This window comes from Phyllobates terribilis, unplaced genomic scaffold, assembly GCF_046119375.1.
Source record: "Phyllobates terribilis strain yellow unplaced genomic scaffold, ASM4611937v1 Scaffold_12__6_contigs__length_324123572, whole genome shotgun sequence".
Lineage (NCBI taxonomy): Eukaryota > Metazoa > Chordata > Amphibia > Anura > Dendrobatidae > Phyllobates > Phyllobates terribilis.
This window is the reverse complement of record NW_027362772.1, coordinates 231,078,383-231,095,524: the sequence shown is the minus strand read 5'-3', so window position 1 is coordinate 231,095,524 and position 17,142 is coordinate 231,078,383. Positions and strand designations below refer to the sequence as shown.

At 46.0% G+C, this 17,142-nt stretch overlaps 1 protein-coding gene across 1 annotated transcript; it reads right to left on the bottom strand.

Moving 5' to 3' along the window:
• Positions 1-773: 773 nt before the first annotated feature.
• RPL22 (ribosomal protein L22) lies at positions 774-15,392 on the bottom strand. The gene is made up of 4 exons (XM_073656699.1): positions 15,274-15,392; positions 2,603-2,707; positions 1,740-1,864; positions 774-970 (listed from the first exon to the last, which is right to left on the bottom strand). Exons 1-4 carry the CDS (start codon positions 15,283-15,285, stop codon positions 826-828), a joined length of 387 nt encoding a protein of 128 aa, XP_073512800.1. The 5' UTR covers positions 15,286-15,392; the 3' UTR covers positions 774-825.
• Between the last annotated feature and the right edge of the window lie 1,750 nt (positions 15,393-17,142).

The following is a 17,142-nucleotide window of genomic DNA, read 5'->3' as shown; positions in this document are numbered from 1 at the left end:
TCTTCCTTTAAAACCTCAGCTATACATTCTTTACACAGCCTCTTTTTATACGAGTCCTGAAGCTTAGTGTTACAGGATACACATCTTCTGGATTTTTTGGAGGACGATCCGGACCTCTGGGCTCCCCTATCCTAATCCTAACCTCTCATGTGTTTCCGGTCCCTAGAGGAACAGAGGACTTAACTCCTGTCGTGCCGTTATGATGGACATACTGGTAAAAAATGAATAATCACAATGGTGTAGATGTCTTAATGCAATTTACTGTCAGAAGATGGATCCATTAGCAACGCATTGCATCGTGCTTAGGGCTTCTCTTGATCATTAATTATTTTTTTAGAACAAATAAGCCCATTGTTGCTTTCCCCTTTTAACTCATTATTTGTCCTTTTATATTATGTTCTTTGTTTAGAACATCCCACTGCCCAGAAGATCAGTGCCATACTATGGCGGCTATGTGTTATTATCATTGAATGCTTTTAGTCCTGTTATGCTTGAGATAGGAGCCCTGAGCGCTCAAAAACGTGTTGCCATTGGAGACCCATCTTCCAATGATAATTTGGATTACAAGTCTACACCATTGTGGTTATTCCTTTTACTTTCATCCACAAACATGTGGATGATGGACATCAGAGGGCCCACTTGGATTGATATAATGCGTCTCTTATGTTAGTGGCTACAAAGCTCCCCCCTCCTAATAAAATCCATGCCTTGCTTCATGGATATTCTGCAAGAGGGAAAAAAATAAAATTAATAAAAACTCTGCAACAAATGAATGTGTTCCCACGTTTATTATGAGTAATACAAAATGCATCCAGATCTAAAAATTTAATCTTCATCCTCTTCCTCCTCCTCATCCTGGTTGATCTGGAAGTATCTTAACTCATAGCTTTCCTTACTGTTGGCAACCACACGGAGCCAATCACGGAGACTGTTCTTTTTCAGGTATTTCTTTGTCAGATATTTCAAGTACCTATTTATAAAAAAATAAAAATAAAAAAAAGAAGAAAATGATCACGGATCACAGATTTCTCTGCAGCACCACCAGAGGCGAAATGAAGTATTGCACATGTGCAATGAGACCAATGGACAGTACATATAATGTGTGGACACCCTGAGTCCTCCAGAACTGTTGATGTTCATTGCAACATTTCTCTGCTCTACATATTAGAGGCAAATACATAGAAAATGAGTGTCCTTCTCAACATTTTAGAACTTTAGCTCTTCTCTATCCTAACAGTCCCCCTAAGATGGTACATAATGCATATAAACCAATAAAGTGAATTGTGTCCAGCTTCAATCCCTTGAAGTCAGTGGATGAAGATATCCTTCTTTACATACAGATGCCTAGTACATCATTATAGACAATATTTCTCAAATTATGTTCTGCCTTCTGTTTTCATAAAAAAATTCATATTCTGCAAACGCCTTTCTATGGCTGCAGCAATCTCTAGTTTAGCAACATAATTGTATAATGATTGGTTATGAGATGTGTCTGATTCAATGAAAATCAGGTCACTGTACTTCAGCGAGCTCTAAGACTGGTGTGGGGTTGCATACTTCCAGTCACATTCTGACTAGATGTGCCCAGACTTTCTCAATACACTTGTATTGAGCGAGGTTGTGAACATCTAGTCATTTGACTGCATGTATGCAAATCTCATACTAGTGGTCACATTACCGCCCGGCACCGAAAAATCCTCAGAGTGGGGTGCATGCACCTTGCTCCTCACACCACTCACCTCTTGGAAAATGGTACTTCTGAAGTTACGGTGATCTTGCTTTTGCTTCTCTCGATGGAGACAACACCACCGCCCAGGTTGCCAACCTTCCCGTTCACTTTGATACGGTCGTGCAAAAACTGCTCCTGTAATGTAGTGTAGTGTAAAGTGTCAGAATTGGGATCTAGTCAGCAAAACAGGACCTCTACTAAAATGTTTTATTTGTTCTCAGTCCTAACAAGAGGAATATCTCAACTACATCTCCTGGAATGATTCCAGACCACTTAGAGAGTTCCTTTGCCACCGATTATGTAAAAGGAGGGCACAATAATTCCTCTGGACACTATAGAACGGAGCCAGAAAGGGCGACAATCAATGTAGGGTTACACGGCAGCCAGCTGAGGAACTGTCCATATAAAAACATGAACGACTCGAGTCCGCCAGAGGTGATGATAGAAGGTCAGAGCGGGTTTCTTTTATGAACTCCTTTTTCCACATGGAACAATTTAACATGCGACTATCTGATCACATTGATAGTACACTGTACTACTAATGTAGTAAAGTGCATTATCTATCCTGTCCGTTTTGGACTGACCGGTAGCTTATCTCCCCACTGATGAGCTCCGGCTGGATGTAAACAGTGAACTGAGGCTGAACACCCAGGCTCCATACATTGCTTAGTGGCTGCTCGGCTCCAATTAAAGTGAATAGGAGATCAGGTATAGTACCTGGGAGCGACCACTAAATTTATGTGCTGTTCTAGCTCCTCTTTAATGGAGTCTTTTCTATACTTTTTTTTTTTTTTTGTGGGGGGGGGGGGGGGGGGGTCAAATCCCATCAGAAAGAAGAAGCCCAAAATCCACCCTCCCTAAGTCTACACTTACAAAGTTAGCAGCATCCATGATGCCATCTTCCACAGGATGTGTGCAGTCCAAGGTGAACTTCAGCAGCTGCTTCTTTTTCTTGCTGCCCTTTGTTGCAGGCTTTTTCTAGAGAAACCAAGAACCAATAGTAGTAATGAGATATTGGACATATACCTAAATACAGTCTCGTTATCGTAGATGAAAATTCTCATGTGCTGGAAATATTGCAGATTTCACTGTTTGACCACTTTGAATGTAGCGGAGTGAAATCATTCCAGTGCTGGTTACACATGCAGCATAAGTGGGCTTTCCTGCCAAGTGTGAACCTGGCCCAAGACTGACCACAGGTGGTCGTAGGTCCTTGATCTCCACAGATCATATATATGACAGATCAGCAGTTTCTTTCTATCAGTTCTGTAGGTCACAACCAGGATAGATATATTAATAACACGGTCATCCAGATGGATATTTTACAGTATAATGTAACCACCACCTTACAATGGGTATTACAGACTATTATGCAGTAATACCGGGTGATCCGGCCACACAACTCTTACCAGCACATATTAGCTGACTCCTGTGCACGGACTAGAGCTGGATGATATGTTAGACCCCCATGTCAGGTTTACATGCTGGAAAGATAACAGTGTATATGCCATAGGTCTCTATTCATCCAATGTAGGACATGTCTTTTTTGCTTTTCTTTATACTGTACAGAAAGGCTGTTTGATGCAGAGACCTCCAACAGTGCACTGAACACTATACATTATTTGTATCTATAGGCGTCATATTATGGTGTATGGCTACAGAGTATCATACGTGTCAGCCTTCCATCTGTGCTACACCCCTGGAATATACCTTGCACGGAGGGTCTACCATGATGAGTACACAGCTGTTCCTAAAGATGAACTACGGCACCACACACCGCATATTCCAACACACCGCATGTATAATGACCATTTATAACCCATTCTAGGCCTGAGCTGCAGACAGGCTGCTAATAATGAACCTGGAGCGCCGTATATTATACTACTACAGATCACCATCCTGGAGCCCTGTCTATTATAATGTATATTAGTATATTATAGATCATGCTTCATGATCCTGAAGTCCTGTATAATTTAACATATAATACTAATCACCATCTATTCTCCAGAGGCCATGGATAACAGGGCTGTGGAGTCGGCAAGCCGAACCTCCGACTCCCTCATACATGGCTCATGTGTAAGTGATAAATTTACTGTAGCACAGATTCATCTCCGCTAAAAGTCTAGACCCTTAGATCAGGAATAGGACAGACATTTATAGGACATTTCATAACTTTCCCATATTCTTATAAAAAAAAAATATTCCCCACAAACTGTACTGAACTACTGCACCCAATTTATTATATATTTCAGGCTGTGTGCCCACGATGCATTTTTTAAGCGTTTCCGCAGTGGCAAAAACGCTGCAGAAACGCTTAAAAAAAAATCGCATGTTAGAAGGTCTGCCATGTTCCCCAATGATAATCTGCATGTGCTGTGCACATGCTGCGGAAATTTCCGCTGCGGATTATCATTGCGGAAAAAAACGCAGCACTACCAATTATTTTGCGGAAGCGCTGCGTTTTCGCCGCCATTGACTTGCATTGGACCGCATGGATTCAGCATCACTGTATATGTAGATGCACATTCCACGCGTTCCAATGTGCGGATGATACCCAGGTGTGGAGGACAGGAGACTCTCCTCCGGACCCGGGTACCATAGAAACTGTAAAAAAAAGAATAAAATAAAAAATAAATATTATACTTACCTTCTGATGGCCCCTGCTCTCCTTGTCTTCGCTTGCCGGCAGCTCGCGAAGTACCTGCGCTGACGTCATAGTCATGTGACTGGTCACGCGATGCTGACGTCGGCAGGTCCTTCAGTGTACCGCGATCTGCCGGCAAGGGAGAATGGAGGGAAGCAAGACTCCAGGGCCCATCGGAAAGTAAGTATAGCTTTATTTTTTATTTTTAAACATTCTTTACGGTCACACTATATAAATCCATGCAAATAGTGTAACCAAGTTGTCAAGCACTTTCCAAGTGATGCTAAAATCGCTTGGAAAGCGCTTTGCAACCCGCATGCGGAAATGCAAGTGAAGAACGCTTCACATCCGCTTGTCCCTGGCAGGAAAAAGGCATGTACAATCCGCATGCGTTTTTTCTGCCAGGGGAGATGCAGAAACGCTCAGGAAAAAATCCGGAGCATTTCTGCATCGTAGGCACATAGCCTTAGGAGTTGGATTCGGTCCATTTTATACCGACTCCGACTACACAGCCTTGGTTTATACGATAATCTATATTACCGATCACCAGCCATTCTCCTCGGGCCGTAATATATTATAACACATCATTCACCCTGGAGCCCTTTATATTAGAATGTATATCATGAATCAACATTCATGGTCCAGTATGTGATACATTTCCAGTGGCATGCAAAAGTATTCACCACCCCTGCCCTTTGGCTTTTTACCTATATTGTTACATTACAACCTGTGTGTAAATGTTTTTATAATCCGATTTTTGTGTGATGCATCAGCACTAAATACTCCAAGTTGGTGAAGTGAGAATGAAGTGAGAAAAATATAGGCATAAATTAAATTTATGGGATCAAATAACTAAAAATTGGCATGTGCATATGTATTCACCCCTTTTCCTACAAAGACCCTAAAATTTTCTAGTGCAAGTAGTTAACTTCATAAATCACTTACTTAGTGAAAGGAAGTCCCCCTGTGTGCAATCTAAGGCTAAGTGCCCACGATGCAGAAATGCTGCATATTTTTTCCGCTTTTCCCTGGCAGGAAAAACACATGCGGATTTTACATGCGTTTTTCCTGCCCGGTAGAAGCGTTTGTCAAGTGTTTTTGCATGCATTTTTGCATGCAGGTTATCAAGCGCTTTTCCAAGGGATTTTAGCATCACTTGGAAAGTGCTTGTCAACTTGGTCACACTATATAAACCCATGCAACAGGAATGGATTGATAGTAGTGTGACCAAGTTAGTTAAAAAAAAAAAGAATAAGAATGGTAAAAAATAAAAAATAAAGATTATACTCATCTTCCGATGTCCTCCCGGTGTTTTCTCCTCAGCATCCGGTGTCTTGGGCGGCTCGCAATGGTGTGAAGGACCTGCAGTGACATCATTGAGTCATGTGTCAGGTCTTATGACTCCATGACATCATGGCAGGTCCTTCACAACACCACGACCCATACAGCAGACCAGACTGAGCGGAGAAAACACCGGGAGGACATCAGAAGGTAAGTATAATCTTTATTTTAAATTCTTTTTTTTAACAGGTTCTATGGTACCTGGGTCCGGAGGAGAGTCTCATCTTCTCCAAACCCAGGTACCATCCGCACATAGAAACGCATAATATCCATGTGTACAAATGTACTGAAACGGATATTATGCGTTTCAATGCAAGTCAATGGCGGCAATTAAGCTGCGTGTCCGCAAAATGAATGGACATGCTGCGTATTTTTCCGCAATGATAATCCGCAGCGGAAATTTCCGCAGCATGTACACAGCACATGCGGATTATCATTGGGGACCATGGGGCACGTATTACCAAGCGTTTTCGCTGCGGAAATTCCGCAGCAAAAACGCTTGAAAACCGCATAGTGGGTACGCAGCCTCAGTGTCACATGTCTGTCACTATATACACTTTACCTTTTCTGAAAGGTCACAGAGGCTGCAACACCATTAAGCAAGAGGCTCCACTAACCAAACACCACCATGAAGACCAAGGAGATCTCCAAACAAGGAGGGACAAAGTTGTTGAGAAGCACAAGTCGGGATTGGGTTATAAAAAAAATCCCAATATCTGATGGCCCCCCGGAGCACCATCAAATCCATTATCATCAAATGAAAAAAACATGGTGCCACAACAAACCTGCCACAAGAAGGCCGCCCACCAAAACTCTCAGCACAGGCATTAATTAGAGAGGCAGCACAGAGACCAAAAGGTAACCCTGAAGGAGCTGCAGAGTTCCCAAGCAGAGACTGGAGTATCTGTCCATAAGACCACAATAAGCCGTACACTCCATAGAGGTGGCCTTTATGGAAGAGTGGGCAGAAAAAAGCCTTTACTTACACACAAAAATTGTAGGGCTTGTTTTGAGTTTGCCAAAAGATATGTGGGAGACTCCCCAAAAGTATGGAGGAGAGTGCTGTGGTCAGATGAGACCAAAATGTAACTTTTTGGCCACCAAGGTAAATGCTCTATCTGGCGCCAAACCAACACAGCTCATCACCCCAAGAACACCCTCCCACAGTGAAACATGGTGGTGGCAGCATCATGCTGTGGGGATGTTTTTTGGCAGCAAGGTCCGAGTCGAGGGATGGTGCAAAATACAGGGATAATCGTGAGCAAAACCTATTTCAGTCTGTCAGTGATTTGAGACTGGGATCGAGGTTCACCTTCCAACAAGACAATGATCCAAAGCATACTGCTAAAGCAACACTCGAGTGGTTTAAGGGGAAATGTGTAAATGTTTTGGAGTGGCCTAGTCAAAGCCCAGACCTTAATCCAATTGAGAATCTGTGGTCAGACTTAAAGATTGCTGTTCACCTGAGGAAACCATCTAAGGCTACCTTCACAGTCAGTGTTTCCAGTAGGTGTGGTGAAAATTTTCACATGTACTGGATACAATTACACACCCATTATAATCTATGGTGCTGCGCACATGTCCGTGTGTTCACACGGACCGTGTATCTGTGTGAACCATACATAGACATGTCTTATTTTTTTCCGGCAGCACGGATGTCAATACGTCCCGCACACAGATAAAGTGAGACATTTGTGTGACATGTACCGGAATAGAATGCAGAATAGAAATGACAGATGTTTAAGTGTTAAAGATGTGCAAAGATATAGATAGATAATAGATATGGTGTAGATAGATAATTAGTACCTTGAGTGTGTAGCTAAATGTACATGTATTTAGCTAAAAAAATGCAAAAAATTACATGGGGTCCCACCTATTTTTAATAAAAGGCCAAGGGAAAGCAGACAGCTGCCGGATTATATTATCAGGCTGGAAAAGTCCATAATAATTGGGATCTTGCCAGACCGGAGCCGCCCCAGAATTGGGGTATCCATTAAATGCGCCAATTTTGCCACTTTGCCCGGCTCTTGTCGACCTCCCTGGTGCAGTTGCAATCAGGGTAATAGTATTGGGGTTGATGACATATGATTTGTCAAAAATCCATCAAGCCCTGGGGTTAGTAATGGAGAGATGTCTATCAGACATCACCATTACTAAAGCCGCAATAAAAAAATAAAAACAAAGACAAAATACTATTTGATTAAAGACTCCCCACACCATCCCTCATTCAGCAATTTATTTAATTAAAAAAAAAAAAAAAAAAAGCATGCAGGTCCGAAGTAATCCAACAAGGATTCCTGAAAAACATAAAAAGACAGAAATAGAAACAGTAGACAGTCCCTCGTTCAACAATTTATTACCCAAAATGTTGCCAAGAAGCTCAGATGTAGTCCATGTTCCTTGCGTCCGACTATGGCCCCTGTGAATAGCAGCAAAGTGACCGCTATTCACAGGCGCCGGGTACTGACTACAACTCCCATAAGACATGTCAGTACCCAGCTCCTGTGAATAGCAGGAACGTTCCTTGCTATCCAGTCGTCGGAGCCAGATTCAGGGAACGTGGACTGTATCGGAGCTTCGTGGCAACATTTTTACAAATAAATTGGTGAACAAGGGACTGTATTGTTTTTATTTCTCTCCCTTTTTTTCCTTCAGGTATTTATTTCTGGATTACATTGTATTGGGTGGACTACGGTAGAACCACATGTTTTTTTTTTCTCTTTTCAATAAACTGGTGAACGAGGGATGGTGTTTAGGAGTCTATTCAAAAGTATTTTTTTGTTTGAGTTTTTATTACTGGGATAGTAAGGGGGGTGTCTGATAGACACCTCTCCATTACTAACCCCAGGGTTTGATGGCAGCTGTGTTTTTTGACAAATCACAGCTGTCACCATACTATTACCCCGATTGCCACCGCACCAGGGCAATTGGGAAGAGCCGGGCACAGCGCCAGAATTTGCACATCTAATGTGATGCTCCAATTCTAGGGCGGCTGCTGGCTTGTATTTTTAGGCTGAAAAGGGCCAAATATCCATTGACCTTCCCAGCCTGATAATATAAGCCCACAGCTGTCTGCTTTACCTTGGCTAGTTATCAAAAACTAGGGTGGAACCCATGTAATTTTTTTCATTAGCTAAATACATGTACAGCAAAATGCACTAATTAAACATCTCACGGACATTTTCTATCTCTATCTTTGCACATCTAACACCTAAACCTCTGTCATTTCTATTCGGTATTGTATTCTACTTCGTGTCACACTGATAGCACTGGCACTTATTTTTCCAGTACTGGAAATATCAGAATGTGTGAAGAAGGCCTAACTTGAAGGAGCGGGAGCAGTTTTGCCTTGAAGAATGGGTAAAAATCCCAGTGGTAAGATGTGGAAAGCTCAGAGAGACTTATCCAAAGAGACTTGCAGCTGTAATTGCCGCAAAAGAAGGCGCTAAAAAAAATACTGACTTTAGGGGGGTGAACAGTTATGCACACTGAAATTTTAAGTTATTTTGCCCTATTTGTTATTCGCTTCACAATAAAAAGAAAACTAAATGTTCACAGTTGAAGGCATGTTCTTTACATGAACTAATGCAAGCCCTCAAAAAAAAAACCCTGTTAGGTTGGGTGCCCACGATGCGTTTTTCAAGCGTTTATGCTGCGGAATTTCCACAGCATAAACGCTTCAAAAACGCATGGTAATCGCCCCCCATGGTCCCCAATGACAAGCCGCACTGTCAATGGCCATGCTGCGGATTTTTCCGCAGCGTTTATGCTGCGCTAAAAAATCTGAAGCATGTCCATTAATTTTGCAAAAGCGCGGCGTAATCGCCGCCATTGACACGCACATAATCCATGTCAGTACATTTGTACTCACGGATTATATGCGTTTCAATGTGCGGATGGTACCCAAGTCTGGAGGAGAGAAGACTCCTCCAGACTTGGGTACCATTGTACCTGTAAAAAAAAAAAGAATAAAATAAAAAATAAAGATTATATTCACCTTCTGACAGCCCCCGGTCTCCTTCCCTGTGCTTGCGGGCAGGACTGAAGGACCTGCGGTGACGTCACAGTCATGTGACCGCATGCACTTCAGTGCAGTGTCCCGCGATCAGCTGGCAGCCAGGAACGAGCGCAGCAACACATGCCGGGCCATCGGAAGGTAAGTATAGGCTTATTTTTTATTTTTAACCATTCTTAAAGTCACTCTATATAAATCCATGCTGTTTGCTTGGATTTATATAGTGTGACCTAGTTGTCAAGCACTTTCCAAGTGATGCTAAAATCGCCTGGAAAGCGCTTGTCAATCCGCATGCAGAAACGCATGTGAATAACGCTTCAAATATGCATGTATTTGGCAGGAAAAACGCATGTACAATCTGCATGCGTTTTTTCTGCCAGGGAGATGCAGAAATTTTCTGCTTCATTTCTGCATCGTGGGCACATAGCCTGAAATTCAAAGTTGTGAGGTAGCAAGACACGAAAAATGCCAAGGGTGTGAATACGTTCACAAGCCACTGTATATTAGAACAGATTACATAACAGATTATTAGAACAGATTACACAGTTCATGATCCTGGACCCCATAATATTATGACATTCACACTCCCGGGGCCCTGTATACTACACGTCACCCCGTGCCCTCCCGGGGCCCTGTATACTACACGTCACTCCGTGCCCTCCCGGGGCCCTGTATACTATAGATCACCCCTCACTCTCCCGGGGACCTGTATGCTATATATCACCCCTCACTCTCCCGGGGCCCTGTATGCTATATATCACCCCTCACTCTCCTGGGGCCCTGTATACTATATACCACCCCTTACCCTCCCGGGGCCCTGTATACTATATATCACCCCTTGCCCTGTATACTATAGATCACCCCTTACTCTCCCGGGGCCCTGTATACTATATATCACCCCTTACTCTCCCGGGCCCTGTATACTATATATCACCCCTTACTCTCCCGGGGCCCTGTATACTATATATCACCCCTTACTCTCCCGGGGCCCTGTATACTATATACCACCCCTCACTCTCCCGGGGCCCTGTATACTATATACCACCCTTCACTCTCCCGGGGCCCTGTATACTATATACCACCCCTCACTCTACCGGGGCCCTTTATACTATATATCACCCCTTACTCTCCCGGGCCCTGTATACTATATATCACCCCTTACTCTCCCGGGGCCCTGTATACTATATACCACCCCTCACTCTCCCGGGGCCCTGTATACTATATACCACCCCTCACTCTCCCGAGGCCCTGTATACTATATACCACCCCTCACTCTCCCGGGGCCCTGTATACTATATACCACCCCTCACTCTCCCGGGGCCCTGTATACTATATACCACCCCTCACTCTACCGGGGCCCTTTATACTATATATCACCCCTTACTCTCCCGGGGCCCTGTATACTATATATCACCCCTTACTCTCCCGGGGCCCTGTATACTATATATCACCCCTTACTCTCCCGGGGCCCTGTATACTATATATATATATATATCACCCCTTACTCTCCCGGGGCCCTGTATACTATATATATATATATATATATCACCCCTTACTCTCCCGGGGCCCTGTATAATATATATATCACCCCTTACTCTCCCGGGCCCTGTATAATATATATATCACCCATTACTCTCCCGGGGCCCTGTATAATATATATATATATATATCACCCCTCACTCTACCGGGGCCCTGTATACTATATACCACCCCTCACTCTACCGGGGCCCTTTATACTATATACCACCCCTCACTCTCCCGGGGCCCTGTATACTATATACCACCCCTCACTCTCCCGGGGCCCTGTATACTATATACCACCCCTCACTCTCCCGGGGCCCTGTATACTATATACCACCCCTCACTCTCCCGGGGCCCTGTATACTATATACCACCCCTCACTCTCCCGGGGCCCTGTATACTATATACCACCCCTCACTCTCCCGGGGCCCTGTATACTATATACCACCCCTCACTCTCCCGGGGCCCTGTATACTATATACCACCCCTCACTCTCCCGGGGCCCTGTATACTATATACCACCCCTCACTCTCCCGGGGCCCTGTATACTATATACCACCCCTCACTCTCCCGGGGCCCTGTATACTATATACCACCCCTCACTCTCCCGGGGCCCTGTATACTATATACCACCCCTCACTCTCCCGGGGCCCTGTATACTATATACCACCCCTCACTCTCCCGGGGCCCTGTATACTATATACCACCCCTCACTCTCCCGGGGCCCTGTATACTATATACCACCCCTCACTCTCCCGGGGCCCTGTATACTATATACCACCCCTCACTCTCCCGGGGCCCTGTATACTATATACCACCCCTCACTCTCCCGGGGCCCTGTATACTATATACCACCCCTCACTCTCCCGAGGCCCTGTATACTATATACCACCCCTCACTCTCCCAGGGCCCTGTATACTATATACCACCCCTCACTCTCCCGGGGCCCTGTATACTATATACCACCCCTCACTCTCCCGGGGCCCTGTATACTATATACCACCCCTCACTCTACCGGGGCCCTTTATACTATATATCACCCCTTACTCTCCCGGGGCCCTGTATACTATATATCACCCCTTACTCTCCCGGGGCCCTGTATACTATATATCACCCCTTACTCTCCCGGGGCCCTGTATACTATATACATATATCACCCCTCACTCTCCCGGGGCCCTGTATAATACATATATCACCCCTCACTCTCCCGGGGCCCTGTATACTATATACCACCCCTCACTCTCCCGGGGCCCTGTATACTATATACCACCCTTCATTCTCCCGGGGCCCTGTATACTATATACCACTCCTTACCCTCCCGGGGCCCTGTATACTATACATCACCCCTTGCCCTGTATACTATAGATCACCCCTTACTCTCCCGGGGCCCTGTATACTATATATCACCCCTCACTCTGCCGGGGCCCTGTATACTATATATCACCCCTCACTCTCCCGGGGCCCTGTATACTATATATCACCCCTTACTCTCCCGGGGCCCTGTATACTATATATCACCCCTTACTCTCCCGGGGCCCTGTATACTATATATCACCCCTTACTCTCCCGGGGCCCTGTATACTATATATCACCCCTTACTCTCCCGGGGCCCTGTATACTATATATCACCCCTTACTCTCCCGGGGCCCTGTATACTATATATCACCCCTTACTCTCCCGGGGCCCTGTATACTATATATATATATATCACCCCTTACTCTCCCGGGGCCCTGTATACTATATATCACCCCTCACTCTGCCGGGGCCCTGTATACTATATATCACCCCTCACTCTCCCGGGGCCCTGTATACTATATATCACCCCTTACTCTCCCGGGGCCCTGTATACTATATATCACCCCTTACTCTCCCGGGGCCCTGTATACTATATATCACCCCTTACTCTCCCGGGGCCCTGTATACTATATATCACCCCTTACTCTCCCGGGGCCCTGTATACTATATATCACCCCTTACTCTCCCGGGGCCCTGTATACTATATATCACCCCTTACTCTCCCGGGGCCCTGTATACTATATATCACCCCTTACTCTCCCGGGGCCCTGTATACTATATATCACCCCTTACTCTCCCGGGGCCCTGTATACTATATATCACCCCTTACTCTCCCGGGGCCCTGTATACTATATATCACCCCTTACTCTCCCGGGGCCCTGTATACTATATATCACCCCTTACTCTCCCGGGGCCCTGTATACTATATATCACCCCTTACTCTCCCGGGGCCCTGTATACTATATATCACCCCTTACTCTCCCGGGGCCCTGTATACTATATATCACCCCTTACTCTCCCGGGGCCCTGTATACTATATATATATATATCACCCCTTACTCTCCCGGGGCCCTGTATACTATATATCACCCCTCACTCTGCCGGGGCCCTGTATACTATATATCACCCCTCACTCTCCCGGGGCCCTGTATACTATATATCACCCCTCACTCTCCCGGGGCCCTGTATACTATATATCACCCCTCACTCTCCCGGGGCCCTGTATACTATATATCACCCCTTACTCTCCCGGGGCCCTGTATACTATATATCACCCCTTACTCTCCCGGGGCCCTGTATACTATATATATATATATCACCCCTTACTCTCCCGGGGCCCTGTATACTATACATATATATATCACCCCTTACTCTCCCGGGGCCCTGTATAATATATATATATATATATATATCACCCCTTACTCTCCCGGGGCCCTGTATAATATATATATATATATCTCACCCCTTACTCTCCCGGGGCCCTGTATAATACATATATCACCCCTCACTCTCCCGGGGCCCTGTATAATACATATATCACCCCTCACTCTCCCGGGGCCCTGTATAATACATATATCACCCCTCACTCTCCCGGGGCCCTGTATACTATATACCACCCCTCACTCTCCCGGGGCCCTGTATACTATATACCACCCCTCACTCTCCCGGGGCCCTGTATACTATATACCACCCCTCACTCTCCCGGGGCCCTGTATACTATATACCACCCCTCACTCTCCCGGGGCCCTGTATACTATATACCACCCCTCACTCTCCCGGGGCCCTGTATACTATATACCACCCCTCACTCTCCCGGGGCCCTGTATACTATATACCACCCCTCACTCTCCCGGGGCCCTGTATACTATATACCACCCCTCACTCTCCCGGGGCCCTGTATACTATATACCACCCCTCACTCTCCCGGGGCCCTGTATACTATATACCACCCCTCACTCTCCCGGGGCCCTGTATACTATATACCACCCCTCACTCTCCCGGGGCCCTGTATACTATATACCACCCCTCACTCTCCCGGGGCCCTGTATACTATATACCACCCCTCACTCTCCCGGGGCCCTGTATACTATATACCACCCCTCACTCTCGCGGGACCCTGTATACTATATACCACCCCTCACTCTCCCGGGGCCCTGTATACTATATACCACCCCTCACTCTCCCGGGGCCCTGTATACTATATACCACCCCTCACTCTCCCGGGGCCCTGTATACTATATACCACCCCTCACTCTCCCGAGGCCCTGTATACTATATACCACCCCTCACTCTCCCGGGGCCCTGTATACTATACACCGCCCCTTACTCTACCGCATTACACCCGCTCTGTACATTGTAGCTTCTACAGATTACAGGCCTGTAACGCTCTGTACAGAGGGAACATGGCGGTGCCGGCTGGAGCTGGCCTGCGGACAGGAGCAGGGTTGCAGGCCGGGGTGGCGCGGAGGATCGGGCCTGGTTACCCGCAGCACCTCCTCTTCCTGGCAGCCGCTCCTGGTCCGTGCTCCGCAGGTCCCCGTCACCTCCCCCGCACCCGGCACAGGCCGCGGCTCCCCACGCTGCACACGCCGCCGTCACAATCCCAGTCCGACAGGAGCGTTCGTCCCGAGAACCGTACAGCTGGAAAGCAGCGAGGAGCCGCGGAGCCGTCACCGGGGGCAGGAAGACCCCATCTACTGAGCACAACGTGAGGAGCTCGATACTGACCACAGGAGCCATGGCGACCTCAGGAGGCTGAAAGGAAGAGGAAGCTCCCGCGCATGCGCTATGTAGGAGGCCTCTTAGCAGCCGATCGCCGAGTGGATCGATGGGCTCTAATGCGCATGCGTGAATCCCATCACTGTTGTAGCGTTGGATTCACTACAAGTAATGTCACCAATGTCCAAAGGTTGGAAGAGAATGGTCTCCTGTAAGCTTAATATAATAGTTTACCATATAAGTAAGCATAATAAATATAGCGAATTTACAGTACAGACACTGTGTACATACATTACATTACTGATCCTGTAGATCTTTTTATTATAAAAATGAAAAACATAACAATAATAATAACTGAAACATAACAAAATTAACAACCACAAAATGAACAATGTAATGAAACTGGTCCAGCCGCTCCCTCTCTCCTCACACACATATTATACATATATACAGAATAACAACTACTTACACTGTGACATCTGGTCCGGTTACCAAACAAATAATAACAATATAATAAGTAAAATAAACAATAGCCGACAAAAATATATACAAACTAATATATACACTTTTTTTTTTTTATAAAATAAATACTATATAAATATATACAAAACAAAACAAAATACCCCACACTCAAGCCCACCATTCCCAACCCCGGCACTGACCTGAGAGCTGGTCCTGCGTCTCATGCCTCAGTCCAATGTCCATAGGCCAGATCAGGCAGTGCCAGTTTTTCACCTAAATAATCAGTGTCCCACAAGATGAACCCACCTTCCCCCTTTTCCCACCACCCAACCTAACACCTACACCCAAATCCATATCCTGATATGCAATATATACAGAAATAAACAATACAATAACAAACAATACAATAACCACAACAAACAAAGCCCAAGTTCGGCGCCTGCAGCCCTACATCACTGTCTACTGATCAAAAACAAAAATCAATGGTGTCAGCAGCAGCCCACCACCAGGAGAGGAGATGACCAGACTAGGACACACTAAAAGAAAAGCCCCTCCAGAGGAGAGCGGCCCTCCGTGTACCCAGTCTCTCATACTCCAGAGAGCGCACCTTCACCAGGTCACCGAGTATGGTCCTAAACACATCGTCCACTGGGAGAATTTTCCGTTGCGTCGATACTAAGCACCGTGCGTTCCACGTGTGATACCTAACCACTGTGCTAACTAGAAATAAGGTGCAGCGGTCCCGACCACCCAGGTCTCCGAATGCTCCATAGGCCCATTCCGCATAAGAGAGACCGGCCAGCCGGGGCCAGCCAATGGAGGCGCCCACCCTGTTGTACACCTCTGTGTTAAAGGGACAACGAAGCAGGAAGTGGTCCATGCTTTCAAGCATGGTACCACAATGCTCCCGAGGACAGTTCCTGTCCTCAGAGCTCCTACACTTAAAAGATGCAGACCCACCCAAGACCCCGACTTGGGCAATCCCTGAGCGCCAGAGGCCTCTGAAAATGGGTCAACAGAACCCTTTTGTCAAGGAGCTTCCTTGGCAGAGTCCTGACCTCCCACTTTCCCAGACCCCACCGGCGAATTACCTTCAGAACCACGGTAGCGTAAGCCGGGAGATGTCCATGCGGTGTGCGTAGATCCTTCACTTGCCCTCCTGTCTCCCATTCCTGGAAGAAAGGCTGAAACCATCCCCTACAGGAGAATACCCACAGAGGAGCCCTCTCTTTCCAGAGGTTTTCAATATTGATCTTAATGAAGGTATTCACAAGGAATACCACAGGGTTGACCATACCCAACCCTCCTAGTCTCCTCGTACGGTAAGTAACCTCCCTCTTGACCAGGTTCAGTCTATTCCCCCATAACAGTTGGAAGAACAAACTGTAGACGGCTTCTGCCAGAAAAGCCGACATC